Source organism: Phytophthora cinnamomi (genome assembly GCF_018691715.1).
Source record: "Phytophthora cinnamomi strain GKB4 chromosome Unknown Contig127, whole genome shotgun sequence".
NCBI lineage: Eukaryota > Oomycota > Peronosporomycetes > Peronosporales > Peronosporaceae > Phytophthora > Phytophthora cinnamomi.
Window position 1 is genome coordinate 140,198 of NW_027151060.1, and position 25,556 is coordinate 165,753.

Consider the following 25,556-nt stretch of genomic DNA (forward strand, 5'->3'; position numbering starts at 1 on the left):
TGATTCAGCGCAAGTTGTTCTCGCGCATGCAACCCGACGAGGTCGCTTCTGCAAACTTGAAGGCGCAAGGTGATTTTTTGTCGGTCACGTCTTGAGCTGTGCAGGCTGCACTGCGGCCCTCCTTGTCTAGCCAAGTGTTCCCCTTTAACTACTCTGGGCGACACTACAAGGTGAAAATTGCAGCGGGCAGCAAGCATATCGCTAAAGAATCCATCTGGCCACGGGGAATCGCTGCGCCGTGACTTGTTTCCTACAGACATTCCGCCCTTGGCAGTGGCAGTCCTGTGCGGAGCCCCTCGGAGCAGCAGCACTTGTCAGTGATAGATCTTGTGTACATGCACATCTATCCGCCCTCCATACTGTGGAGTCCACGGAGGGCAAGCCACTAAGCAGTGCTCGCATGGATTCGCTAATGACCAGATGCCAGACTGTAGGCAAGAGAGTCTTGTATTTAGCCAAACCCTTCCTTTCTCCTTTGTGACTGCTCTGCCAAGCTTGGGGACAGTACCTCAAGTCGTGATTGTCGCTGCCGCCTTCGCCAGACTGTAATGGTGAATAAGGTCCTGGCGCCAGAACAGCACAGCTCGGACTCTTGCCTTGATGGCGATTGGCAAGAGTTCATAACAACCCCTAGTTCGAGCCGCGGCAGAAAGCAATGGAATTCGGGATGCTCATGTTCTTCAACGGCCCCGCGCACTGTTGGCGCCACGAAGAAGCTGCTGGCCACACCGAGATCGCTCGAGGTGGCCGCGCTACTGTGGTCGGGCTCCGCAGCTGCGGCGGAAAGCTCGCGCGCTGGACTGCAGCGCTGCCTGTGACGGGCAGCCTCGGCTGCTCATGACCACATGCCGCTCAGCAGTACATGTACTCGGGTGAGTGCTGCCGCCCACCTAGTCGCGATCGAAGTTGAAGTGGCAGCCGGGTAAGCTTTTCGGAATTAGGTGAAGCAATGGCTACATCGAAGTGTTCGGCTACATGGAAAAAGCTGCACACGTCGCAGCAGATACCTCGCCGTCACAGCAGTCACTGAGTGCCAGTCAGTGCCTCATTTGGAGATCAGAGCGAAGGCGGACGGACACTCGATGACAGGATCCGAGGCGTGTGTGACCCCGACGTGCGGCAAGAGCGGCTCGCTCGTGTGCCCGACGTGCAAGAAGCTGGGCATCCCGCCAGCCATGAGCACCTTCTGCTCGCAGGAGTGCTTCAAGGGCTACTGGTCCACGCACAAGGCGCTGCACAAGATGTTCACCCAGGCCGTCGCGGAGGAGCAAGCGCGCTCTGAGCACGCGTCGCCCTTCGACGGCTACGAGTTCACGGGCACAATGCGCCCCGGCAAGGTGTCGGAGACGGTCAAGGTGCCCGAGCACATCAACCACCCAGACTACGCCGAAACCGGCGTCCCCGAGTCGGAGCAGCGCGCCAGGCGCGAGAGCAAGGGTATCCCGGTCTACACGCCCGAGCAGATTAAGGGCATCCGTGAGGCATGCCGCCTCGGTCGTGAAGTGTTGGACATCGCGGGCAAGGCGCTGCGACCTGGCGTCACCGGTGATGAGATCGACAAAATTGTCCACAAAGCCTGCATGGAGCGCGGCTGTTACCCATCGCCGCTCAACTACTACCACTTCCCCAAGTCGGTCTGCATCTCGGTGAACGAGGTCATTTGCCACGGCATCCCAGACTCGCGTCCGTTTGAAGATGGTGATATCGTTAATCTCGACGTCACGGTGTACAAGAACGGCTACCATGGCGATCTAAATGAAACGTTCCTCGTGGGCAACGTGGATGAAGAAGGCGTGCGTCTGGTCAAGACGACTTTCGAGAGTTTGGCGGCGGCGGCAAAAATAATTCGTCCTGGCACGATGTTCCGCGAACTGGGCAAGCACATCTCGGCCGTTGCCAACGGCGAGGGTTTCTCGGTTGTGAAATCATACTGTGGCCACGGCGTTGGAACGCACATGCACGCCATCCCAGACATCCCTCACTACGCAAAGAACAAGGCTGTTGGTATCATGAAGCCTGGCATGATCTTCACGATCGAGCCTATGATCAACGTTGGTACGTGGCGTGACCAGACATGGCCGGATGAATGGACTTCCGTGACCAGGGACGGCTTGCGCTCGGCGCAGTTCGAGCACTCGTTCCTTGTGACGGAGACTGGCTACGAAATCCTGACTGCGCGCGAGAATGAGCCGGTGATGGAGTGGAGTCAGGAAAAGCTGCAGCGCCCGCTCTAAACATGCTCTGGTGCGTGGAAGTCGCATGTACTCAAGTGAGCTGTCTTAATCATGATTGCACGGTGCAATTTGCTTTTATCTCCGCATCCAATACTCATGAGTGTAAAACTTTCGTTGTCGGAGCTGCTCCACCGCGTAGATACTACAAGCATAGTAGCCTAGTGCTCCTGTCACGAAACCAATCCAATACAGTGTTAAGCTTGCATGAACGACGACTGTATCTAAAGGAAACATCCTGTTTACCAAGCTTGTGGATGCTGGAAAACGCAGTGTACCCTCGCGCGTCCCAGATGTCAACGTGGGCGATTCCCGATGAAAGCAAATGCTGCCTCGGCCATATATCAACAAGGCTATTAGCAGCTAAACGACAGTGCCCCTACAAGACACAGGATGCGTACCACTCGTGCAACGCCCAGGATGATCGTTAGTGTAATGTAAAGCATCTGAGCGAGCAGCACTGCTCGAAACTGCGTGTACAGCATGCCAAAGAGGCCGCTGCGAAATAGGAACGTGCCGCCCAGCATCACGAGTAGGTTGACCAAAGCTGTGATCTGAAGCAGCACCTGCACACTGTACATTCCACCCAAAGTAGTTCTATAAGAGATGACCACGAATATGGCAACCTTGGTATCCCACCCGCTTACAAGGCGAAAATCGCATCGCTGCTGTTATCCGACGCGCTCTGACCCGGTAAGTCTCCGTATTCGATGGACGAATTGAGCCCAATGTCAACGAGGTACAAGCCCGCGGCTAGCGCTGCATTAACGCCGAAGAATGGCGGCACGTCCGCGCCGATCTTCATCAGCAGTGCTGTGCGACTGTTCAAACCAACGTTGCAATCACCAATAAAATAACGTTTGTTATTTACGTTTAAAGCAACCCTTTCGCGCCATTATTTACTCGCCGCCCGTCCAGCAGGGAAGAGGCTGAACGGGACGGACGAGCAGCGACGCCACACAGTCGCTATGGGCATCGCGGGCCTGCTGCCGGTACTCAAGAGCATCACGGAGACCAAGTCCATCGAGCAGTACAGGGGCCACACGCTCGCCATCGACGGCTACTGCTGGTACGGCGCGAACTGTGAATGCCACAGAAAGACCCCAATCAATTAAACGCATTGCCGCATTCCTTCGTTCCTGTCCAGGCTCCACCGTGCCATTTACTCGTGCAGCCAGGAGATCTGCCTCGGCCAAGAGACTGACAAGTGCGTGAAATGCTGCAGCTTAGCTTACAATCCGGTTCAGTCTCTAGACATTGACACTTCACTTCCTCTTTGCCGCACAGATACGTAACGTATTTCATGGATCGGATCACCACGCTGCTTCACAACGGCGTGACCCCTTACGTTGTATTCGACGGAGGCCCCCTCCCGATGAAGAAAGGCACGGAAGAAGAGCGACGCAAGTCTCGACAGAAGAACCGGGAGCTGGGCGTCCAACACTACAACAACAAGCGCTTCAGCGAGGCCCGCAAGTGCTTTATTCGAGCTGCAGATGTGTCGCCTTACATGGCTCATCGGATTATCCAGGTGAAGTTGGCTGCCACGTGACGTTCTGCTGCTGATTTATCGTGAAAAAGAAACTCATTGGTACTGTCTTGAGTTGAATAGCACCTGAAGGCACACAACGTGCTGTACGTAGTGGCCCCGTACGAGGCTGACGCCCAGCTGGCTTACCTGGTGAAGAATGGACTCGCGGACGGTGTGATCACGGAAGACTCGGATTGCCTCCCCTTCGGGTGCCAAACTGTGCTCTTTAAAATGGACCGCGACAATGTTGCACAGGAAATCCAAGCTGTCAATCTGAAGAAAAACAAGGGGCTGAGCTTTCACATGTTCACAGAGCAAATGGTGGGATCTAGCCATCCTTTAGTACTGTCTTGGACTGGATGCAGAGCTAATTTGTGCCGTGCTGGCCGCGTTTGGATAGTTCTTGGAAATGTGTATCTTTTCAGGCTGCGATTACTTGCCAAGCATTCCTGGGTTTGGTTTGAAGAAGGCTTACACTGCTATGAAGCAACACGGATCTTTTAGTAAGGTACGCTCGCAAGGCTTGCCAGGGAAGTGGTACCCCCCAGGAACTGATTTCTCGATTTCTCCAGATAATTCGCGCGTTGCGTCTTGAGGGAAAAGTTCGCGTCCCTGCTTCCTATGAAGATGACTTCAGGAAGGCGGTGTTGACTTTCCGTCACCAGCGGGTGTATTGTCCCAGGAAAAAGGTTCGCTCCTTTAGTATGTTTAGCGGTGTGATCGTGTAAGGGCTAACGGGTGATATCGTTGTGTAATTTTTGGATAGGAACTCGTTCCACTCACCCCGATTCCGGCACATCTGCTCGAGACAGATCCGACAATGGACTTCATAGGGCCAATGCTAGACAGTGATGTTGCAATGGCAATCGCAAATGGAGACATGGACCCCATCACCATGAAGCGATTCCCCATTCAAGCACTGCCCCCACGCCGCAGCAGCATTCAACCCAGTGCCCCGCATGGGAGTCAAAAAGCACTACCCCCTCCTGTCAAACCGAAGGCTGCAATCACCTCATTCTTTCACGCCTCAGAGTCTGCTGCAGCCGCCGTGTTCAATGCCCCTCGGTCAAATCCAGCCTCTTCCAAAAGAAAGCTTCCACCATCTTTCATGGACAAGTGGACATCCAAAGCATCGTCACCGGAGGACAAAAGTGCTCGAGCAGTTGACAACGATGCGGTTGCAAAAGCTGCTGCTACGAGTCCGCTCTTGACCAGTCGCTTTTTTGGTGGTAACCTCAAGAAAATGTCACCACCAGACGAGTTGGTGAAGAAAAGCACTCCTCGCTCTGTGGATCCCTCGTCGACGTATCAAAGTCAAGAGCCTCGAGGTGTCGATGTGGCAAGAAACATCTCCTTTGAGCCGATGACCGAAAAGGCGAAATCTGTGCCGGTTGTTCAAGGTGACTGTGTATGGAAGGAAAACCAAGCGCCAAATTCCCAGGAAACCCCATCCAACCCTGTTCCACAGGAAAAAGAAACTGCATTTTCGAGGATGATGCGTGCCGGATCGATGCTTCAGCAGCATAAGCTAAAGAAGCGCAAGATTTCCGGACCAGGGTTTCGTAGTGGTAAGCTTCGTGCCGCCCACCAAACTCCTCTCTCCAGCTGCATGGAACAATTTGCGTTTACAGGCAACGCCAAAGTGGACACCCCACCCAGTACAAGCTGTACCTTGTCGGCTGAGCAGCTGAAAGGCGCTGACAGCGCATCGAACCACGCTAACTATCCGGAAGTCACGCCAGCAACCGTGAATTCTGAAGATCCGGCTGACATCGTTTCTAAATCGATGGCCAGCACACCGAACAAACCTGCCGATTTTGTTATTGAAGGTGCCCCAAAATGCGAAACTGTGAGTTCAATAACTTCGCCGATAGCTTCGTTCGATCGATTCCGGTTCCATCAGTAGACTTCGGTTTCAGCGATATGCTGCTATCAGTGTTCATGTATATTTGTGCAATGTATATGCTTTCGCCAAAAACACCTTCGATTGCTTGCTTTTTTGCTACACTGGTGATATTTCCCTTTTACACAGAGGACAACTGTTGTTTTCACGGATCCAGCCACCGACGCAATCTACAGCGAAGCAAACACATTGATTAACGTCGATGCCATGGTCAACCACCCTTTGCCAAAAATTTAGCTTACCCTCATGAAATACGTGAGCACACGGCAATGTCATCGCTCGATCATCTGGAACGAAATTGTACTGGCAGATAATGCAACTGATAACCACCGTAACATGCACAACGAAGATAAGTACGTAGGACGTTCAAGCAAAGCTTCATACATATAAGCACGTACGTGTCTTCACTTTGGCCACGTGTCCAGCGGTGTGTAGGAAGACTCGACAGCACCTGAACAGCCATTCGCTGCCACCTCTCTTTCTTTACGTCGCCAACTTCCTCTCCAAGTCTCAGAAGCTCTTCGTAAGTCATGTTGTCTGGGTCAATTTGGCGCTGATGACCCGCCAAATCCGAGAGCAATGAACTGTTGGACATGAGCGAGCGCTCATTATACTCCCGTTCAGCAGACTCACGATGCAGGCGGGCTTGATACTCTTCATACGCCGCGATGTTCTGTAGAGCCGGGGTGAGTATCTCGTATCATGAATGAAATAATTATGTTGCTAACGTACCTCTTGTTGCTGCAGATATCGCGCCAACGCAAGCGAAGCTTCCTCATCACTTTGAGCTCGTGGACGAGTTGCTGGTGAATGAATTGTACGCGGTATAGGTGACGGGTCTGCCGACACCGATGGAGCTGATACTACTGGCGACGGTGTGGATCGTTCAGGGGATGGATCCGATGCCCAGTGATATCGGTCGTGTCGATGCGTTCGAGGTTCCACTTCTTCCTCTAGTTCATACCCGTAGGCGCGAGCAGCACTTCGTTCCGGCGAGTGATGGTGAAGTTGAAGTCGCGGGCGAGTGCGAGTCCGAGGTTCTCCGCTGTGGGTAGTCATGGAATGAGCAGACTGCGGGGAGCTGTGCGAGCTAGTCGATTGGTCAGAATGCAACCTATGGTGTTGCACACGTCTCGGCGGGCTTGAAACAGAGCGATGTGACTCCATGAGACCCGGTGGGAGACTGAAGTCCAAGTGCAGCCGCCGCCGAGACGCTGGGGTCGAGTACATTCTGTCGGCATATCGTCGCCAGCTCTCTCCAGCGTCCTCCTTCTGCTCTTGGTCCTCGCTAGCCCGAGATTCCCTCGTCGATAACTGAGGAGAGTCCAGCGACGAGCTTGGACTTTCAGCGCAGATGTCATCCCTCGGCAAAAAACCGGACTGGGGGCTTCGATGGTCTCTAGCCACGCTACCCTGTGAGCTATCAATGCTCCTCGCTGCAGCGTTTGCCCCAGCTTGTGGACTAGTGAGGTCTATCACTGCAAACTGGACGCGACAACTAAGGATTAGTGTCTGGCATCATTGCACATTTTAGAGTCGGGAGAATACCGTTGACGTCCGCGAGCTGGGCGTGGACTCGACGCTTCCTGGAGTATCAGGCTGGTCGGTGGGCGTGCTCACTCCATTGCTAGGCTTCTGCCAGCAGCAAGTAAGTAGAGAGTCATGCGTTAGATGAGGACGGAATAGAGTCCCGACTTCGTGGGTTGACGCACCTCGTGCGACTCCATCAGCAGGCGGCTGTGCGAGCGCTCGAGCCGCACGTAGCGCCGCTTCAGCCGCGCGTACTTCTTCTCCAGCAGGTCGCGCTGCTGCCGCTCGCGCTCGAATGCGGCCTCCATGGCGCGCAGCCGGCGCTCGGTCTCCGATCCAGTGCGCTCCATTGCGTTCAAGTTGTTGGGCCTTGCTGCTGCAAAAATGGCGCGAGATCGGTTGAAGAGCAAATGCTCTGTAAGTGTGGGGCTAGTCGAAGTGGTACAGTAGACCCAAAAGTGTAGCCTCTGTATCCGCATACCATGACGCTCACTGGGTCTGCTCTGCTACATGTACATGGCAGTACTAGTCTATCCAGAGTCAATCCCTGCGCGGTCAAGAAGGATACAACCCGCAGACTGATGCCTGGAGCACCCGAATAGCGAGCGTCCATGGTGCTCGATATCTTTTGCGAGGGATCGCGACCGCGGTCGCCCACGGCCGAAGCGTCTGCCCAGGCCAAAGAAGATTTTGAAGCGATATCTGCAACGCCGATCAGCCAGGCAATCTAGGTGGATGATACAACGGCGGCACTCGAGCACTTGGATCATCCATCGCGCCCTGCCGCTCGGCAGCGTTGCAAAGACCCACGGAGGCAAATCCCAGCGCGTCCCACCGGCGACTTCAGCTGCAGAAGGCCAGTCATTGCCCACTGAAGGAATTTTGGCTCCGCTCGCCGTCGGAAATGTAGCCTCCCATGCATTGACGGGTTTCCGCGTCGCCACTGATTCACCTGGAGTAAGGCACTACTCTCTGCCTGTCAGTTCAGCGCTGTGGCGGTGGGAGGAATAGCTGGACGGGGATTAAGGATTACACTTCCACACGGTTTGTGGTGCTCGTGGTTTCCCAGAGGGAGTATGATTCTGGCCAGCTTGCCAACAGCCTGTTGGTATTCGCGTCGATGAAAGCATCAGTGACTGGTTCAGTCTGTTATGCACGAGTTGCTCGTGTGCTCGGCTATATTTCGGCCTCGACAACTCGCGATCTCCGGAGCACGCGGCCACATCTGAGATGGAGCGGCGTTTAACGCGCGTGTTGCAAATCGCCACCGAGCTTCAGCCGGGCGCTGAGCGCCGACGGATGCCCCAGCTGCACCAGTCCAGCGTGAAATTTACTTCAGCGTCGCTGAAAGGCTTTGAAAGGCTTTCGATGGGAACTCATTGCGCCGGGCTGTGATTGACACTTGAAGCAAATCCCGGCGAATAGAAGCTCGCGCGTTGAATGGACAGTGGGCTTCGCCGACGACTGCGGGGTCGGCCAATGGAATCGGAGACTGTTGCCCTGATCACGGCCGCTGCAGTCGTCGTCAAACATCCCTCCGCGATCTGCAAGGGTTTGTCCGACGGCGGCGCCGGTATGCCCGTGGGTGTGACACGTTCAGAGGGCCCAGGCATCTCTATGCTGGAATCCCTGCCGGACGAGTGGATCCTAACCCACCCAGCCTGACGGTCACCACTTTTCCATTTGCGCTCCAGCGTCTACACACATCACCGACCACGACAGTGCTTTGTCTACCTTACCATCATGGCTGACGAAGAAACGTGCTGTGGCTGCGTCGCGGTCAACGAGAACGAGTATGACATGGGCCTCCACATCGGCGCCATCTTCATCATCTTCGTCGTGTCTGCAGCAGGCACCATGATCCCGATCATCTCGCAGAAGATCCCGCAGTGCAAAGCCAACTCGGTCATCATGGAGGCCATCAGCGCGTTCGCCTATGGTGTGGTTATCGCCACTGGTCTGATCCACATGGTGAACGAAGGTATCGATAAGCTGAGCAACGAGTGTCTCGGTTCCATTGTGGAAGACTACGGGAGTCTGGGTCTGGCGTTCGTGCTGACCACGTTGGTGCTGATGCACTTTATCGAGTGCGAGAGCTCGGTGTTTTTCGGCGCGCAAGGCTCGATGCTCCACGGCCACGGCCACGCCCACGGCGAGTCAGTCGTTCAGGAGGCAGTTCTCACTCCCGACGGAGCCGTGACCCCACATCCCGCTGAGCATCCGTACCACGAGAAGTCTCTGAGCCAGACTGCGCATGACTCCAAGATCCGCCGCAAAATCGCCACGCTCATCTTCGAGGCCGGTGTCATCTTCCACTCAGTCATCATCGGCCTCGACCTGGGTGTGACCACGGGCTCCGAGTTCAAGACGCTGCTGGCGGCGCTGTGCTTCCACCAGTTCTTCGAGGGTGTCGCCATCGGCGCGTCGGCGCTCAGCTCTCTGGAGAGCAAGAGCAAGCTCTTTATGGTGAACTTCGCGTTTGCCATCACGACCCCGGTTGGCCAGGTGATCGGCATCGCCATCCGCAGCACGTACTCGGACTCGTCGACGACGGCTCTATGGGTGCAGGGTATCCTCGACTGCGTGGCTGGCGGCATCTTGTTGTACACGGGCCTGGTGGAGCTGCTGACGTACAACATGACCACGAATGGCCAGTTCTTGTCTCGTCCGGCGTGGCAGCGTTTCACGCTGTACATTTGTCTGTGGCTGGGTGCCGGTCTGATGGCTCTCATCGGCAAGTGGGCGTAAGCACTATCCGCAGCCCAATGAACCTAAGGATGAATGAGGTATTTAGCGCCTGTCGGCTCAGCAGACAGTGAACTTATCCCTACTAGTATTGTACACAGCGCCTCCGAGCGCAAATGAAGTGTTTAACAAATTGTGATCTTGTTCGCGTACTTCCCGTGTTCGTCTACATGTCGAAGCGGGGCCGACGCGTCCGACCAATGTGAATTGGGCGTTGGCACGCTCCCCACTCGAGGAAGCGGTACATCACTGGTACTCGTGATCTTTAGGTCCGCGTATGGAAGCGCGCCCCATCAGCATCGAGCGGGAAATCATTTGAGCGGATCCGATGATGGCGGAATCGCGCGTGCCGAGCCTCGCGGTGGCCGTCGCGTGCTGGGCCGCGCTGTGGACGCTCATCCTGAACGCCGTGCCGGCGGGTGCGGGCGGACGCAACCACATCATCACGCTGAATGCGGCGCACGGCGTCGTGTCCACGCTGGCGTCGACTGCCACGCTCTACTACGGGCTGGACACAACCATCTCGGTGGCTGTCTCGCTCGGCTACTTCCTCGTGGACCTCGCAGCGATGGTGCACGCGGACGGAGTGCACAACCTGCTGGGGCTGAGGCAGTCGAGGCTCATGGACTACGGTCACCACATCTTCGGCCTGTACTGGGGCGTGGCGCTGTTCGTCAACGAGGCTACGGTGTGCGACGCATCGTTCGGCAATGCCTACGTCTGGATGCAGACGAACGAGGTGAGCACAGGCTTCTACAACTGGTTCCGGCTCACGGACAGCAAGGTGGCCGGGGCCTTGTTCGCCAGCTCGTTTTTCCTGTCGCGCGTGGTGTTCAACACAGTCTACATTATCCCGAGGGTGACGTCCCAGTGCCAGCCGCTGTATGTGCTGGGCTGCTCGCCGTTCTTCGTGTTGCAGTATGTCTGGTTCTACATGATCGCGCGCAAGCTGGTGTCCAGCGCACCTGTGGTTGTTCGTGACAAGAATCTTCAGAAGGGAGCACCGATCGTAGACGTACATCCGACGGAGGAGACGAAGAAGGAGGCTTGACCACGCAGCGCTATTAACGAGAAGGGCAACTTGAGGCGACGATAACATAGAGTCAATAAACTGTTTCTTTTGTCGCCAATATTTTGGTCTGATGGTGTCGGGGGGGGGGGGGGGGGGCATTTGATATTTTACGGCAGCGAAGGCGAAGTCTCGCTTTGCTTTGAATGTACGGAATCTTAATGTAGTACGAGATTGCTAGGATGTTTGTACACTACCTATGTCTCCAGAGTTTTCGTTGTGGCCACGAGATCGCTACCCTATTTCAATATCAACTCATTTCACGTTGCCAGCTTCACTCTGTGGTGAAGATGGTAGGCGAGGGGAATTTGGTAACGGGGGATAAATCGATTTGAACGACTGGTGTGGTCATCGAATGTACCTGCAAGCTGTAAATTAAATCACGGGGCGACTCGCAGGAAGTATTATATTAGCTGTATCAAAAGTGGTCAATCATGCCGAGGAATGAAGTATCACAACTACCACGAATACGGTACATGTGTATTCGCTTTAGCAATGAATCTCTGGATACACTGTAGTGCAAACAGATCTTAGTGAATAGTGTACAGTACTGTAGAGCCATCAGGGCCACCTTATCACTGGTCGTCCTTGTGCAAGATCATCATTTCATACGAAATTCTCCGTCGGCGAAAGAGGTCACGTCTCACAGCGCAATTAGACCTACATCATGTAGGCTACATGTACATGTCCGCATACAAATTTTTGACAACTGCCCGGCACAGCTGCCTTGTTTCGCCGAAAGAGCTGCGTACACATACACTTACTATCTGGAGTTTATTGTACAGGCAAAACAACCTGGTGACACCAACATTATCTGCCTCCCCGACGCCGTCGGACTTCCTCAACGATATGGCAACTTGTCCGGCGGCGCCTGTGCACGTGAGAAGTGCAGTCCTTCGCCGACGGCGGAGGAACGCCTAACGCGCAGAAGCCAGTCAATAACACGCTGAATACATGTATGTACATGTGCACGTAGTTTGGCTGTCACTTTAAAATTTACTTCCCAGACATCGAATTGACAACCATGGCCGACGAAGAAACGTGCTGTGGCTGCGTCGCGGTTGACGAGAACGAGTATGACATGGGCCTCCACATCGGCGCTATCTTCATCATCTTCGTCGTGTCCGCAGCAGGCACCATGATCCCGATCATCTCGCAGAAGATCCCGCAGTGCAAGGCCAACTCGGTCATCATGGAGGCCATCAGCGCGTTCGCCTATGGTGTGGTTATCGCCACTGGTCTGATCCACATGGTGAACGAAGGAATCGAGAAGTTGAGCAACGAATGTCTCGGTTCCATTGTGGAGGACTACGGGAGTCTGGGTCTGGCGTTCGTGCTGACCACGCTGGTGCTGATGCACTTCATCGAGTGCGAGAGCTCGGTGTTTTTCGGCGCGCAAGGCTCGATGCTCCACGGACACGGTCACGCCCACGGCGAGGTGGCTGCACAAGACGCAGCAATTACACCTGCCGGCTCGACTACCCCACAGTCGTCTGAAAACCCGTACCACGAGAAGTCTCTGAGCCAGACTGCGCATGACTCCAAGATCCGCCGCAAAATCGCCACGCTCATCTTCGAGGCCGGTGTCATCTTCCACTCAGTCATCATCGGCCTCGACCTGGGTGTGACCACGGGCTCCGAGTTCAAGACGCTGCTGGCGGCGCTGTGCTTCCACCAGTTCTTCGAGGGTGTCGCCATCGGCGCGTCGGCGCTCAGCTCTCTGGAGAGCAAGAGCAAGCTCTTTATGGTGAACTTCGCGTTTGCCATCACGACCCCGGTTGGCCAGGTGATCGGCATCGCCATCCGCAGCACGTACTCGGACTCGTCGACGACGGCTCTATGGGTGCAGGGTATCCTCGACTGCGTGGCTGGCGGCATCTTGTTGTACACGGGCCTGGTGGAGCTGCTGACGTACAACATGACCACGAACGGCCAATTCTTGTCTCGTCCGGCGTGGCAGCGTTTCACGCTGTACATTTGTCTGTGGCTGGGTGCCGGTCTGATGGCTCTCATCGGTAAGTGGGCATAAGCGAATGCTCGGTATGATGCGAACCTGTAAAAACAGCCCGCAACCACCATCGTAATAACCGAGCGTGCTCAATACTTAACGATTTAATACTGTTGACGGCGTAATTGCTGTTAACTTTTCTTCTGTAAGTAAAATCACGTAATTTGATTCAAGCGACGCAAGTTACTATCGAACAGAGATCCAAAATTTGTGCGTCTCACACATTCCGGAAAGCGGGCCGCAAGATGATACACAGCGTGGATGACATACGAGGAAGGACAAGCAGACTGGTGGCCAGTCTTGGATTTAATCAGAGAGCAGCAAAGGACGCACAATTCGACGGTCTGTGTAAACCTTAATGCCCGCCTTACACATATTCAAAGCACCTGCGTCGTTGTTGCTGGTGCTCTCGGTCGCCAGTTTTACTCAGTGGTACGTTGCGGTCTTGTATCCTGTCGGACCCAACCGCTTCCTCGGTACCTGTCTGGATGCGGCTTGGATAAAAACGATGGAACTCGAACGCGGGATGTCGAACGAAGATCGTGACTCTAACGGGCTCCTTGCCCACCCGTTTCCTACAGCCACCCCCTTAAATATCCACGATTCACGGTTAGTTAGCGCCATTCGAATTATGTTCACCTCCGGGTTACAACAAACTAACACGTTTTGTGAATATTTTCCGCAGGTTGATGATCCACGTACCAGCATCGGAAACTGCGTTTTCGGACGATTGCATGCCGCCGGGAACTGTTTTCTATGGCGCCGATCAAGACGCCGAAGGCGCAACCCGGGGCGAGATTGATGGCGCACTTGTGCTGGATATGAGCGGCTGGGATTCACATGCACTGTCTACTACGGTTTTGGCAATTCTGGCCGGGGAAGTGGTGCGTGTGTCATGAACTGCTATGTTATAGCTAAGGCTTCGAATACTAACTGCTCGTGTAACAGGTTGGCTACAAGGTGGCCATCAACGCACGTGGATCTAATGCGGAGATCACGCAGCGCATGTCTTCTGTGAAATCAGGAGTGTGCACACCAACCCACTTGAATACTGAGGTATGGAGCTCGACCACGACGACAAGTCTGCAGCCCTACCTTAACGAGAGCTACAATGTTGGTGGTGTGGGGTACCACGGACGCTCGGGTCTCTACGTAACACGTAACTTAGTGGAGGAATCAATTCCAACCCACCCTACTTTCCAGATTTCTGGAGGAGCTACAAGACAAGCGATGATTTAATTGATGCGCTGAGTTCGGCTACTTTCATGGACAACGCCAAGTACTATCCCCCAGCTGAAATTACTTGCCCGGATGGTATGATGGGCTGTCACGATAATTGCCAGAAAACGGAAGCGTGCACCGACAGGGAAATTGCAGGAAAGGGATGCGTGGTCGTGGCGATGATGTATCCTAACTTTGATCGAGGCTACTTCCAGGCTGTACTCTCAAACCTTGACGTCCCGGCTTACTTCTGCTTTATTGGATTTAGTGGTGTCAATCAGTATGCATCAGATGCAGCTGCGGTCGGTGCGCCAGTATTATTCTATCATTATGAACCTGATAATTTTCATGTTATCCACAAGGGGAATTTCGAGCGTGTGTTCTTGCCAAGAACTGACCCAGAACGTGTTAAGCTATCTACCGGTGATTTTGGTGAGCATGGCTACGGCGGAAAGACTGACAATCCTGTAGACGTGGATTATCCGACTTTACCACTCCTTAAATTCGCTGCTTTACTTGTCGAAAATTTGCCTATCGGCTCCTTGTTCGCCAGATTTACTCTTTCAGACTTGGACATTAACGATTTGTTTGCTAAGTACAACACTACTACGGGCAACCTCGAACAAGGAGAACCCTACTTTCGTGCAGCCTGCAACTGGGTAAAGGATAACTACGACATTTGGACCAAGTGGATTGATCGATTTCCTTTATGTACGTTTGAGAAGCACGTCGTCACTCACATAGCCGGCTGCGAAGATGGGAGCACTGTGCGCCAGATCGAGTTTGAATGGAAGTCGCCGAATCCAGAAAACAAGCAACTCCCATATGACTGCGATGGAGGAATGATGTCGCTATCTGATACCATCACCACTACCGCTCCTGTAACTGGATCCGTGATAACTACCGTACGGGTTCTGGTTTGGGACGATTTAAAGCCTACTTGCGACTCGAGTTTTTACGAATACAGCATTTCTGACTGTGAATCGAACGGATATCAAACGATTTGGTATTATTATTGGAAGCTTCCAGATGCTACGAATGATCGCCTATCGGCAGAATGCACGGGTGGGGATAATTTGTCGGACCCATCGCGTATCAATTGTGAATATGGGTCAAGGTCGATGCAAAACTGTGCCGAGTTTTGCGGAGCACGGCAGAGCACCAATCTGCCACGGGGTACTTCCTCAGGTTTCAATGACCGCTGGTTGGACATCAACTTGGCTTTCGTGAACAATCTACCGAAAACTTCCAGGGGGAGCGACTCAGTTGTGGTTATCATGGACAGAGTGTCGGGGCAGGCACGTTTCGTTCCTACTTCTTCAAACGCATCTGTCACAGACATGGCATGCTTGTTTTGCATGGAGCAGCAGCAAGTCTACGGGGTCCCCCGCTCGATTGTACTGGATCGAAATATCGAGTTTACCTTTTCTCTGCGGAAGGGCGTCATGCAACTGAGCAAAGTGTTGACACCATCCACCGGCGGTTCAGCCGAAGCGATCGTTGCATTTATCGTGGGATACCTGCGGTACTTCCTTAGGTTCTACCAGGACAATTGGGACGACTTTTTGCAGATTGGAGAAGATCTTTACAATTCACGCCGATCGTTTGTACCGTATCAATTGTAACACCGCAGGAAGCTGGTCGGCTTCTCTGAAGGACCAGATCGTTGAAGAATTGTGTCCGTCCTAAAAAAATAACATCGCCTGTCGAACATGAAAAACCCTTGTAGCAGCTCATTGCATATGTTGTCAGAGCACTGTATTATCCTACAGCTTCTAGCGCACCACAACTACTAGCAGTTTGCATCAAATGCGAGCATGATTGCCATCTACCTAACGACGACTCCGCGCCTAACTCAATAACGAGCTCCACAACCTTCTTACACCGACACTCGCTGCTCATCGCATTCACCACTCCATTTACGGTCGGTGCACCTTGGAGAAATCCCACTCCATCACCGGCTCATTCTCGCGCGCAGTCAGGATTTCGTAGCCAGTCTCCGTCACAAGGAATGTGTGCTCGAACTGAGCAGATCGCATACCGTCCTGCGTCACGGCCGTCCAGTCATCCGGCCAGGTCTTGTCACGCCACGTACCCATGTTGATCATAGGCTCAATGGTGAAGATCATGCCAGGCTTCATGATGCCGACAGCCTTGTTCTTAGCGTAGTGAGGGACGTTCGGCGAGCAGTGGAAGAGCGAACCAATGCCGTGTCCACAGTACGTCTTCACCACCGAAAAGTCCTCGGCGTTGGCAACGGCGGCAATGTGCTTGCCCAGCTCGCGGAACATGGTTCCGGGGCGCACCAGCTTGGCCGCGGCGGCTAGACTCTCGAACGCCGTCTTGACGAGCCGCACGCCGTCCTCGTCCACATTGCCCACCAGGAACGTGTCGTTGAGGTCGCCGTGGTAGCCGTTCTTGTACACGGTCACGTCGAGGTTGACAATGTCTCCGTCCTCAAACGGACGCGAGTCCGGGATGCCGTGGCAAATGACCTCGTTCACCGAGACGCAGACCGACTTGGGGAAGTGGTAATAGTTGAGCGGCGACGGGTAGCAGCCGCGTTCCATGCAGGCCTGGTGCACGATCTTGTCGATCTCGTCACCGGTGACGCCAGGACGCAGCGCCTTTCCGGCGATGTCGAGCACCTCGCGGCCGAGGCGGCAGGCCTCGCGGATGCCCGCGATCTGCTCGGCCGTGTAGATGGGGATGGTCTTGCTGGCCTGCTGCTCCGACACGGGGATGCCTGTCTCCGCGTAGTCCGGGCGCTGGATGTGCTCAGGCACCTCGCTCATCTCCGACACCTCGCCAGGGCGCAGCTTGCCCGTGAACTCGAAGCCGTCGAAGGGCGACGCGTTGTCGGCGCGGGCCTGCTCCTCCGCGAGCGCCTGCGTGAACATCTTGTGCAGCGCCTTGTGCGAGGACCAGTAGCCCTTGAAGCACTCCTGCGAGCAGAAGGTGCTCATGGCCGGCGGGATGCCCAGCTTCTTGCACGTCGGGCACACGAGCGAGCCGCTCTTGCCGCACGTCGGGGTCACACACGGGGCGCCTGCCATCTCGGTCTCCACTCGTCGAATGACTGAGATTGGCTTGTCACAAAGAAATGTATTTGGTGTGGCGGACATAATACCAGAGTGATGATCATGTCATGTTGAAGCGTCGCACACCTTGAAGATGCCGGAGTATCTGGAGATGACGACGCCCGAGCCAGACAGCGCGGCGCGAGCGCGCCAAGAAGGGATGGACGCGGTGCGCCTTAAACTCTTGTGCTTCTTGTGAGACGCTACTCCAGACTCATTCGCGCTGCCTGCGAACGGTGCTCTGTAGGCCGAGGAAGAGGCTATTCGGGTGGAGGACAGCCCGAATAAGTGTACGAGTACCACTACAGTCGAAGAGAACAGTAAGAAAGAGCACTACAAGCGCTAATTCTGAGTCCGTGGACTGCACGCAGACGAGAGTATGCCCAGGTTTGAGGCGGGGACCAGCAGCCGAGCCAGCGACAGCTTAAGCCCTGGCCAAGGCATGGAGGCGGGCCGGTCGGTTGCTCGCGTGTACGTGCCGACCCTCCAAGAGCGGGTGCACGTCGCCATGCTTGGACCGTTCGGCTTGGCGCTCGAGGTCATCAACTTTGCACTCAGTATGCTCATATTTCTCGCTTACATCGCCGAGGTAGGTGCACGAGGGTGAGGGTGTGCGTAACCTTCAGACCCTGATCAACAACTGTGCAGCTGTACAACCAGAGCATATACTACTCGGATTCGCGCACTGCGGTGGAGATGATTGTCACGTCATTCTTTATCTTTGACTTTGGTCTGAACATGTTCATTGCTGCCGAGCCATGGAAATTCGTTTTCTCAGCGCGTGGCATGATTGACCTCGTCACGATTATCCCGTCACTGATAGTGGTGCGTGACGGTTAGGGTGTGTGTTTTCTCGACGAAGCTGACTTCATTGTTTCTCAATCTATTCACAGTTCATTCGCCCCGGCAGTCGTTCAAACTTGATGTTCGTGTTTCGCGTGCTCCGCATTTTTCGAATTCTGCGTGTGCTACGTTTAGCTCGCTACATTAAATTCAAGAAGCACGGCTTCGAATACGAGGTACGTATTTTAAAAGGGGTTGGTCTAATGTATGGCTGTTAAAACCGAATTTCTTGGATGTTGTACAGCTTGGTGTCTTCATTCTATCTACCATCGCGGTTATTCTATGCGCAGCAGGAATATATCAAGCACTGGAATCGGACCACTATGGTGAAGATGAAAAGCTACAATTTCACGATTCCCTGTACTTTGTTCTCGTAACCGTCTCGACAATAGGTAAGCCGATCTGATAGCTTGCAGGCCTTTGTATTTTAACGATTTCGTTCATTTCTCAGGATATGGCGATATTACACCTCGCACCTTGTTGGGTCACATCTTTGTCATTGTGATGATCATTGGGATTTTTACCATTGTCCCGGCCGAGGTTAACAAGTTGAACGAGCTCGCGAAGCAAAGTAATGCGTGGGATAAAGAAGTAGATGTGAAGTCCACGGGGCACGTTATCGTCTCCGGGTATAATCTTTCGGCCAGCTCTGTCCTGGAATTCCTTCAGGAATTTTATCATCCGAGTCGTGGTTCCATCCATTTAGATGTGGTATTCATGAGTGACGATCCCCCATCCTCTGAGCTACTTTGCATTCTCGGAAAGCAGAAGTATCGACGAAGGACTAGCTATCTGAAGGGAAGTTTAATGAAGGAGAGAGATCAATGTCGAGCAAAAATGGCCTCGGCAACTGCAGTATTTTTCTTAGCAAACAACAGACACGAGCCAGCGCAGCAAGATGCTGCAACCATTCTCCATGCAGTCTCGATCCGAAACTATGCGGATAGTTGCGGAAAGCATGTGGATATCTACGTGCAACTACTCTCGCGGGTGTACGAATACGAGATGTCATCAGTCTTACTTAGTGCGAACGCGACAAAAACGTCTGAATTGAAAGACATGCTATTAGCCCGCGCAGCTGTGTGTCCTGGTTCCAGTACCCTTATACTTAACTTGATTCGCTCATATCATTTGGGGCAATATGCCAAGCGACGTACGTGGGGTAAGGCTTGGATTCATGAGGTAAGCGAGCAATCCCTTATTTCAGGAAGTTCAATTTACTGTCTTGGCTAACTACATTTTGCTCATTGCTGGAATAGTACTTGGATGGGTTGACGTATCAAATTTTTCCGATCATCTTCTCGTCTCGATTCGATCACCGCAAATTTGGTGTCGTTGCTCGTCATATTTACGAAAAGTATGGGGCGCTGCTTATCTCGGTTCTCAGTCGAACAACGTTTAGAGAGCAGGATAATAGATCATCTAACAGAAGCGCTGGTGTCCAGCTAGCTCCTTTTCGAACGGTAATCAGAGAAGGGTACGTTTCTGTGTGATAACTGCGCACTATAACCCTACGCTCTAATGTGTGAATTGTATGTGAACTGTAACGCGGCAGCGATATTGGCTTTATCATTGCTAGAACAGCATCGGACGTCATACATATCGTTGGTACGTACGGGTACTGGGAGGGGGAGTCAGGAGGAGATCTTAGAGCCTCATCAAGCTTGCTCACTGCGTCGGTGCGTGTGTCATCGGATACACTATGGCGGAGACGATCACCTCGGCATCGTTTCCAGCCCACCACTAGATCAGCCTCAGTTCGAAATATTCGATTGGAGTTGTCGGAAGAGCCTGTGGAAAATTCGATAAATGATATCTTGGTCAACAGCGGTGGTGTACCGGTCGCTTCGTCACCCGGTGAACCGATGAAGAAGCCCCTTACAATTCGAATCAATCGAGCTCTGTCTATGCCTTCGGTGGTAAACTCCCCGTCAAATGGCAGTTCCCTTTATGCCGCTATTCTATCCAATGATGAACTGAAGATTGAAGCAGCATTTGAGCGAGACCACTACCGAACTCACATAAAGGGACAATCAGGCCACTACGTTATTTGCTCAAGAAGCTTATCAGACGCAGTGTCGATCGGTGCTTTTTTGCGCCGTTACGCCCGACGAGAGTACAGGTGCACCATGCTTGATAGCGAGCGCGACAAATCCTCTGAGTGCGTGAGAATAATTTTCCTGATGGCGTACAAACCAACAGCAAAAGATTTAATGATTGCGGCTGAAGAAAGCTCTGCTGATATACTTCGCAATGTACTGGTTGTTGTGGGGAGTCCAGCACGGACCAACGATCTAGTTCGAGTACAGGCTACGAAAGCCCGACAAATTGTGATACTACCTCTTGACAAAAGCATATCAGAAGAAAGCGATGAACTTTCATCGACGTACCAAGTATCTGAATTCGGGCTAAGTGGTCAAAATGGATGGACAGATGATGAGCGAATGACCGACTTTGGTGTTGTCTGCTCACTGTTGGCTGTTGAGATCACAAAGCAAGGACTATCTCGAAGTATTTCACCTCGATATCGTCGTCGCCAGAGCAGCATACCAGAAAGTGACTCGAAAGCATCTCCGACTCGGATATCATTCAAGCGCGAACTGGAACAAGGTATCCCGCGGGAAAGTGCAAAACTAAGGGCATTGGGCCGCTTTCCTGGCTTAGATCCTGGCATATTTCGTGAGAAGTCTGACATCATCGATACTATTCTACAGCAGCACGACGCCCAAGCAGATAAGCGAAAACTCACATCTTCAAGCCAGTGGTCAGCAACGCAACCCAGCAATACCTTGTCTGTCTTGCACTATGCATGTAACGCAAAACTGTGCCGTCCCTGTGATGAAGCTGTCCAAGATGAGTTTCCATCGCTAACTCCCTCGTTTGCGGGAGGTAGTATTTTCCTGTGCAGTCTCCTAAACCGAATTGTTTGCCAGGCATTTTACAACCCCTATATCACTGATGTGATTGAAGTGCTGGCGAACGGAAGTGACGCAATGAGAGCGAACAAAAGTGTGACCTCAGCATCGCCGCATTCTGGCAGCTTATACGAGGGTCACCACCGCAGACTGTTCGATGTGGAAATCGAGGACGAATTCGTTGGTGGAGTTTTCGTTGAAGTGTTTCTGGACTTCATTTCGAGAGAAATGTTGATTATCGGTGTGTTGAGGCACACGCATTCTGAGTTGGAGAATCTACTTCCATTTGTCTACACTTGCCCCAGTCCGACAACAATTATGCACTCAAAAGATCGGCTTTTTGTGCTAGGCTGAAAACACCATGAATGACAATTCACCATAAACTAACGTACGAGACTCGCAGCTTCAAATGATCTGATTGCTTGGGGGTAGTTGTTTCTCTGTCTATCTTTTTCGCATTGCCGTAGCGCGAGACCCTGGCTTAGCTGCTGGAGCTCTCTTCGCCGTTGCTTTGATATTGTCGCGCTGGGACTTCTCTCGGCAAAAGTTGATATGGCGCTCAGCTGCCTTTTCGTTGAAGCGCCGACTGCAATACTCACACTGAATAAGGCTTGGGTCGGGTGCGGAGGGCATTACAGGTGGCAACTCTTTTCCCTCCTTCAGTGCCTTGGAAACGTCACGACTAGCTTTCATTGCGTTGCGGAACATTTCACTCTTCTGCTTCCAGTCGGCTGCACTCTTAACTTTAATTGGCTGTTCCGTTGCAGACAATGGCGTCTTCCGAGAACCACCTCCTGCATTTTTAGCCTTGGCCTCCCTAGCAATCTTTTCAGCCTCTGTCCCCTCCAGACGCTTTGCTGCCATGTTGAATACTTTGCGCTGCCCTGAAAACACCTTCGCACAAACCTTTTGGTGTTTTTGGAACGAAACGACGTTGAATTTCCGGTTGCAATTGTGGCATTGCTCCATCTCTTCTGCCCCATCCGCGTACTCGTCCTACGGTAATAATGTAATGGTAAGGCAGCCAGATTTTTAAGAGAAATAACACGAAGTCGGCGCTTACCAATTCTTCGGAAAGGTTGAATCCGGAACTGATGGGAGGGGGGTAATTCATATCTCCGGCAGAATCTTCACCCGACGTATTATATAGCGGCATTTTTCGTTTAGTTGGCGGGGTTGGAACTGCTGCTTGAGCTGGAGTGCGCCGTGGTGCAGCTGGCTGTCGTGGAGGCGGACTTGGAGTGTCGCGGGACATCATCGTTGAGGAGGGGAGTCGTGCCGAGTGAACAACAGCACTGGGAGTGTTTTTCTCGACAAAGAGAGATGCTTGATTTGTCGGAGCACTTCTAGCCTTTCGACGGGACATCTTAGACTTGAGGAGCATCAGTGAATTCTGCATAACCAGAAAGCAGAGGTGAGCCGCACGGAAAATGGCTGAGTAATGTAATGAATGTACTTGAAGCGCGCACCCCCATCTCATTTGGCGCTGCCATCGCACGCCCATTATTCTCTCTGTAGGAATCTGTTGACGGCACAGCTCTCTGCTCCCTTCGACGGATTGGAGCTTCTACAGCATGCACGTTGCTCGTAGTAGCCGGACCAAGACTACCGCCTGCGCATTTCGGGCACCCACAGCTTGAATTCCGTAGGCATGGACCAATGTGATTTCCTGACCGAGGTGGCGCCAGAGTCTTCTTGATGGGGAGGTCTTCGATCTCTCGTCCTGTCGCTCGCTTTACTTCTCGGAATAACGTGTCATGCTCTAAGTCAATTCCAATGCCATTAGAACCGCACCATATTGAGCCCATCGGCCACTGCAAGAGCCCGGAGGCACTGGAAGTGCAACAAAATCACTAACTTACCTGGTTCTAGCGGCGTTACGTTTAGGGAGGCCATCTGCTGCGGTGTCGGAGGGGCCTTCTTAGGGTATCTGCGTGACAAATTATCCAGAGCATCGTTTCCGTAACTTGTTGGGTCTTCCGTATCCTGGTGGTTGTTGTTGTGACCGTAATTACGGTAGGCCATACTGTCCGAGGACAAAGATCTCGAGGCTTGGTCCGGTTCTTCTCGTGACGCTGGCGGCGACGGGTTACGGGCCCTCGGGTTCACTCTGGTTGACACAACACCACAACGCGCAAATAAATACTGGAGGTAACTCTAAATCCATAGCAGGGCTACCAAATGTCCGGGGTGCACATACTTCGGAGCAAAGGTATGCTCGTCAGAGAAAACACCACGTTGCCGCTGCTCACGAAGTTCTTTGGCTCGATCCTTCTTTTCTTGCTGCCGCTTAGCATAATCCGTCGGGTCGCAACGCAAGCGGGTACCAGGCTGCTGCATTAAGATCTGCAGCAACTAATGCGAGGCTGCCGCAGTCGTGTTGAATAGGAAGCGCGAGCCACCGATCCCCGACAACTTGCCAGCGCGTATTCGAGCAGGAGCAGACTGAGCGAAGTGGAGCAGTTATGTGCGAGCACAATACTGCTGCGCTGGTGTACGTTTCCCCCTCTGGTGTTTTTGGGAGCTTTCAGGTCTGCAACGCACGGACTCCATTCTAACTGTCTCCAAAGGTCAGATTGCTATTGATGTACTGCATCCGTTATGATGATCCCACGTGTAATAATAGGCGAATCTGCACGCTTCACTGCTTAGTTAGGGCGTGTCGTCAGCAGCTCGCCAACCACCTCGCGAACCCAAGGCTGCGTGAACTGCTGAGGATGCGAGACGTTGAACTCATCCAACTCGGTCTCCGCAGCTAGAATCTGCGGATAGTCACTTGAGTTAGCAGAAATCTCCGACAATAAATAGCTCGCGAGACGTACCTGCTCGTCAGCCACTTGAGACTTCTTGACATCTGCCATAAACCCGCACGGATCCTGGGCGAACTGCGCCATCCATTCCTTCTTCCTTGTGTACGTCTGCAAGCGATCAAGGATGTCCACCTCTTGTGCCTGTAGCAACGCCAGTTCTTTTTTCTGGTCTTGTTGCAGCTCCTCACACTCCTTCAGTGCTCGAGCCCGTGTTCTGTCTAGGTCTGATGTCGCCGCAACAGAAACATCGAAGAACTTCTCATCCAGCAGCTCGGACTCGCACGCTGTCGAAAGGCTCAGCGTGTATTCGAGATCGATGGCGTTGATAGGGGTGAGGTGCTGCTTGAGCGCTACCACGATGGAAGTAAATGGCAGCGATACACAGTTAAGCACTTGCACAAGTCTGTCATCACACACGACCACTCGACAGTCGTCCTCCTTGATCAAGTTGCGCAGCTTGATGTACTCCCACATCGCCAGCACGATATCCTGCTTGGTGTACGCTTTGGCAGGACCTAGATACTGCCCAATCGCTGCTTCCAGCTCGGATGAGATCGAAAATCTCTCAGGGGTCTGCGCTGCCAGCAGCTTAATCTTGACCGTATGTGCAGTGCTGCCAATACGCGACACCTCCAGTCCATCGACGTCGTGGCTGGCCTTCTGGAAACTCGTCCACTGCGAGATAATCGCACACACGCCAGCGGATCAGAATCCCCTCTCCAAAGCACCTAGCATCGTCAACACTCACCTCGACCACGTGGTCCGAGTACAAGTGCGGGTCCAGCTCAATCGACGCCTTCCGAAAGTAGCTGGAGAATTTCTGCAGCATTGGCACAAGTTTCTCCCGTTAGCACTTGCTATCCCCTGGCCAGCAGCCGTACAAACACGCCAGCCACGCACCACGACCGTGGGCTCCCCAGCCGACGCGTCGACGCCTTCAATACGCAGCGTCCACCGGCCGGGCGTCGCCTGCGTGTCCTCCGCGGCCTCCACCGGCGGCACGTACGTGTGATACACCCGCACGCGCAGCTGCTTGGTCTCCGTCTGCGCGCCAGCACATTCTCGTCAGCGCCGCAGCAGGTAGAGGCTTCTATTCAGGTGACTAAGGCTACAGCCACACGCACTTTCAGCGGGTAGTAGCGCTCGCCGCGCAACTCGCGCGCCATGGCCTGGAGCCGCCTGGTGAGATGCTGGTGCGCGGCCTGCGTGCGCTGCAGCAACTCGATTTCTCGCTGGCAGGCCCAGTCTCCGTGCAGAAGGTCCTGTGCATACGGGAGCAAGAGGTCAGAGAGTCAAGGAGTCGCTTCCGGGGCGGCTTGAGCCGAGGCGCACAACGCACCGCGGGCAGCTCGTTCATGGTATGAATTCGGAGGCAAATTGTGGCAATGGCTTGAGCCTATGTTCACCACATAAAAACCAATGACTTTTGTGTAGACACACCAAGGGCTAGGTGTCAATGAAAACATTGGTTCAGTAGTTAAGGGCGCTCATAGCCACTAGTAGCGTAGCTGGTCGCAAGCGTTGTTACCGGCAATTGACGAGCGCTAGCTCTATCAATTCCCATTTTGATGGACAGGAGCCCATCGCTGACGGAGGCATAGCGCGGGCGGATTTCAGGGCTGGTCGAGGCCGGCTTTAGCATCAGGGCCATCACCAAGAGAACTGGGCGT

At 53.4% G+C, this 25,556-nt stretch overlaps 13 protein-coding genes across 14 annotated transcripts; 7 read left to right on the plus strand and 6 right to left on the minus strand.

The window, feature by feature from the left end:
- Positions 1 to 1,082: 1,082 nt before the first annotated feature.
- Positions 1,083 to 2,234, plus strand: IUM83_07070 (methionine aminopeptidase, type I; the record flags this gene model as incomplete). Its single annotated transcript, XM_067931331.1, has 1 exon — positions 1,083 to 2,234. One exon carries the CDS (start codon positions 1,083 to 1,085, stop codon positions 2,232 to 2,234), a length of 1,152 nt encoding a protein of 383 aa, XP_067780349.1.
- Positions 2,235 to 2,309: 75 nt separating this feature from the next.
- IUM83_07071 (Transmembrane protein 138) lies at positions 2,310 to 3,036 on the minus strand (the record flags this gene model as incomplete). The annotated part of the gene is made up of 4 exons (XM_067931332.1): positions 2,310 to 2,401; positions 2,478 to 2,559; positions 2,633 to 2,804; positions 2,879 to 3,036. 4 exons carry the CDS (start codon positions 3,034 to 3,036, stop codon positions 2,310 to 2,312), a joined length of 504 nt encoding a protein of 167 aa, XP_067780350.1.
- Positions 3,037 to 3,199: 163 nt separating this feature from the next.
- Positions 3,200 to 5,289, plus strand: IUM83_07072 (Exonuclease 1; the record flags this gene model as incomplete). Its single annotated transcript, XM_067931333.1, has 8 exons — positions 3,200 to 3,300; positions 3,379 to 3,438; positions 3,519 to 3,762; positions 3,844 to 4,083; positions 4,163 to 4,270; positions 4,335 to 4,451; positions 4,529 to 5,162; positions 5,231 to 5,289. The coding sequence occupies 8 exons, from the start codon at positions 3,200 to 3,202 to the stop codon at positions 5,287 to 5,289; spliced, it is 1,563 nt and encodes a 520-aa protein (XP_067780348.1).
- A 475-nt stretch (positions 5,290 to 5,764) lies between these two features.
- Positions 5,765 to 6,424, minus strand: IUM83_07073 (putative E3 ubiquitin ligase; the record flags this gene model as incomplete). The annotated part of the gene is made up of 4 exons (XM_067931334.1): positions 5,765 to 5,835; positions 5,908 to 5,984; positions 6,064 to 6,338; positions 6,398 to 6,424. The coding sequence occupies 4 exons, from the start codon at positions 6,422 to 6,424 to the stop codon at positions 5,765 to 5,767; spliced, it is 450 nt and encodes a 149-aa protein (XP_067780487.1).
- Positions 6,425 to 7,195: 771 nt separating this feature from the next.
- IUM83_07074 (putative E3 ubiquitin ligase) lies at positions 7,196 to 7,545 on the minus strand (the record flags this gene model as incomplete). The annotated part of the gene is made up of 2 exons (XM_067931335.1): positions 7,196 to 7,300; positions 7,378 to 7,545. The coding sequence occupies 2 exons, from the start codon at positions 7,543 to 7,545 to the stop codon at positions 7,196 to 7,198; spliced, it is 273 nt and encodes a 90-aa protein (XP_067780353.1).
- A 1,393-nt stretch (positions 7,546 to 8,938) lies between these two features.
- Positions 8,939 to 9,943, plus strand: IUM83_07075 (Zinc (Zn2)-Iron (Fe2) Permease (ZIP) Family; the record flags this gene model as incomplete). Of its 2 annotated transcripts, none has more annotated exons than XM_067931336.1 (1): positions 8,939 to 9,943. In XM_067931336.1, one exon carries the CDS (start codon positions 8,939 to 8,941, stop codon positions 9,941 to 9,943), a length of 1,005 nt encoding a protein of 334 aa, XP_067780354.1. The 2 variants fall into 2 exon arrangements, with proteins under 2 accessions (XP_067780354.1, XP_067780355.1); XM_067931337.1 differs by having other exon boundaries at positions 9,533 to 9,943.
- Positions 9,944 to 10,268: 325 nt separating this feature from the next.
- Positions 10,269 to 10,991, plus strand: IUM83_07076 (putative katanin p60 ATPasecontaining subunit; the record flags this gene model as incomplete). The annotated part of the gene is made up of 1 exon (XM_067931338.1): positions 10,269 to 10,991. One exon carries the CDS (start codon positions 10,269 to 10,271, stop codon positions 10,989 to 10,991), a length of 723 nt encoding a protein of 240 aa, XP_067780351.1.
- A 1,042-nt stretch (positions 10,992 to 12,033) lies between these two features.
- Positions 12,034 to 13,038, plus strand: IUM83_07077 (Zinc (Zn2)-Iron (Fe2) Permease (ZIP) Family; the record flags this gene model as incomplete). Its single annotated transcript, XM_067931339.1, has 1 exon — positions 12,034 to 13,038. The coding sequence occupies one exon, from the start codon at positions 12,034 to 12,036 to the stop codon at positions 13,036 to 13,038; it is 1,005 nt and encodes a 334-aa protein (XP_067780352.1).
- A 505-nt stretch (positions 13,039 to 13,543) lies between these two features.
- IUM83_07078 (Transmembrane protein) lies at positions 13,544 to 14,256 on the plus strand (the record flags this gene model as incomplete). Its single annotated transcript, XM_067931340.1, has 3 exons — positions 13,544 to 13,626; positions 13,703 to 13,901; positions 13,966 to 14,256. 3 exons carry the CDS (start codon positions 13,544 to 13,546, stop codon positions 14,254 to 14,256), a joined length of 573 nt encoding a protein of 190 aa, XP_067780344.1.
- A 1,901-nt stretch (positions 14,257 to 16,157) lies between these two features.
- Positions 16,158 to 17,294, minus strand: IUM83_07079 (methionine aminopeptidase, type I; the record flags this gene model as incomplete). The annotated part of the gene is made up of 1 exon (XM_067931341.1): positions 16,158 to 17,294. One exon carries the CDS (start codon positions 17,292 to 17,294, stop codon positions 16,158 to 16,160), a length of 1,137 nt encoding a protein of 378 aa, XP_067780345.1.
- A 118-nt stretch (positions 17,295 to 17,412) lies between these two features.
- Positions 17,413 to 19,740, plus strand: IUM83_07080 (Calcium-activated potassium channel slowpoke; the record flags this gene model as incomplete). The annotated part of the gene is made up of 11 exons (XM_067931342.1): positions 17,413 to 17,487; positions 17,566 to 17,608; positions 17,690 to 17,907; positions 17,967 to 18,143; positions 18,212 to 18,337; positions 18,406 to 18,553; positions 18,613 to 18,790; positions 19,259 to 19,343; positions 19,421 to 19,518; positions 19,611 to 19,638; positions 19,717 to 19,740. The coding sequence occupies 11 exons, from the start codon at positions 17,413 to 17,415 to the stop codon at positions 19,738 to 19,740; spliced, it is 1,200 nt and encodes a 399-aa protein (XP_067780463.1).
- Positions 19,741 to 21,557: 1,817 nt separating this feature from the next.
- On the minus strand, positions 21,558 to 23,416 carry IUM83_07081 (SWI/SNF transcription activation complex subunit; the record flags this gene model as incomplete). The annotated part of the gene is made up of 6 exons (XM_067931343.1): positions 21,558 to 21,607; positions 21,676 to 22,072; positions 22,140 to 22,469; positions 22,546 to 22,838; positions 22,939 to 23,186; positions 23,277 to 23,416. The coding sequence occupies 6 exons, from the start codon at positions 23,414 to 23,416 to the stop codon at positions 21,558 to 21,560; spliced, it is 1,458 nt and encodes a 485-aa protein (XP_067780462.1).
- A 308-nt stretch (positions 23,417 to 23,724) lies between these two features.
- IUM83_07082 (SWI/SNF-related matrix-associated actin-dependent regulator of chromatin) lies at positions 23,725 to 25,243 on the minus strand (the record flags this gene model as incomplete). The annotated part of the gene is made up of 6 exons (XM_067931344.1): positions 23,725 to 23,838; positions 23,899 to 24,561; positions 24,635 to 24,706; positions 24,787 to 24,930; positions 25,011 to 25,148; positions 25,226 to 25,243. 6 exons carry the CDS (start codon positions 25,241 to 25,243, stop codon positions 23,725 to 23,727), a joined length of 1,149 nt encoding a protein of 382 aa, XP_067780461.1.
- Between the last annotated feature and the right edge of the window lie 313 nt (positions 25,244 to 25,556).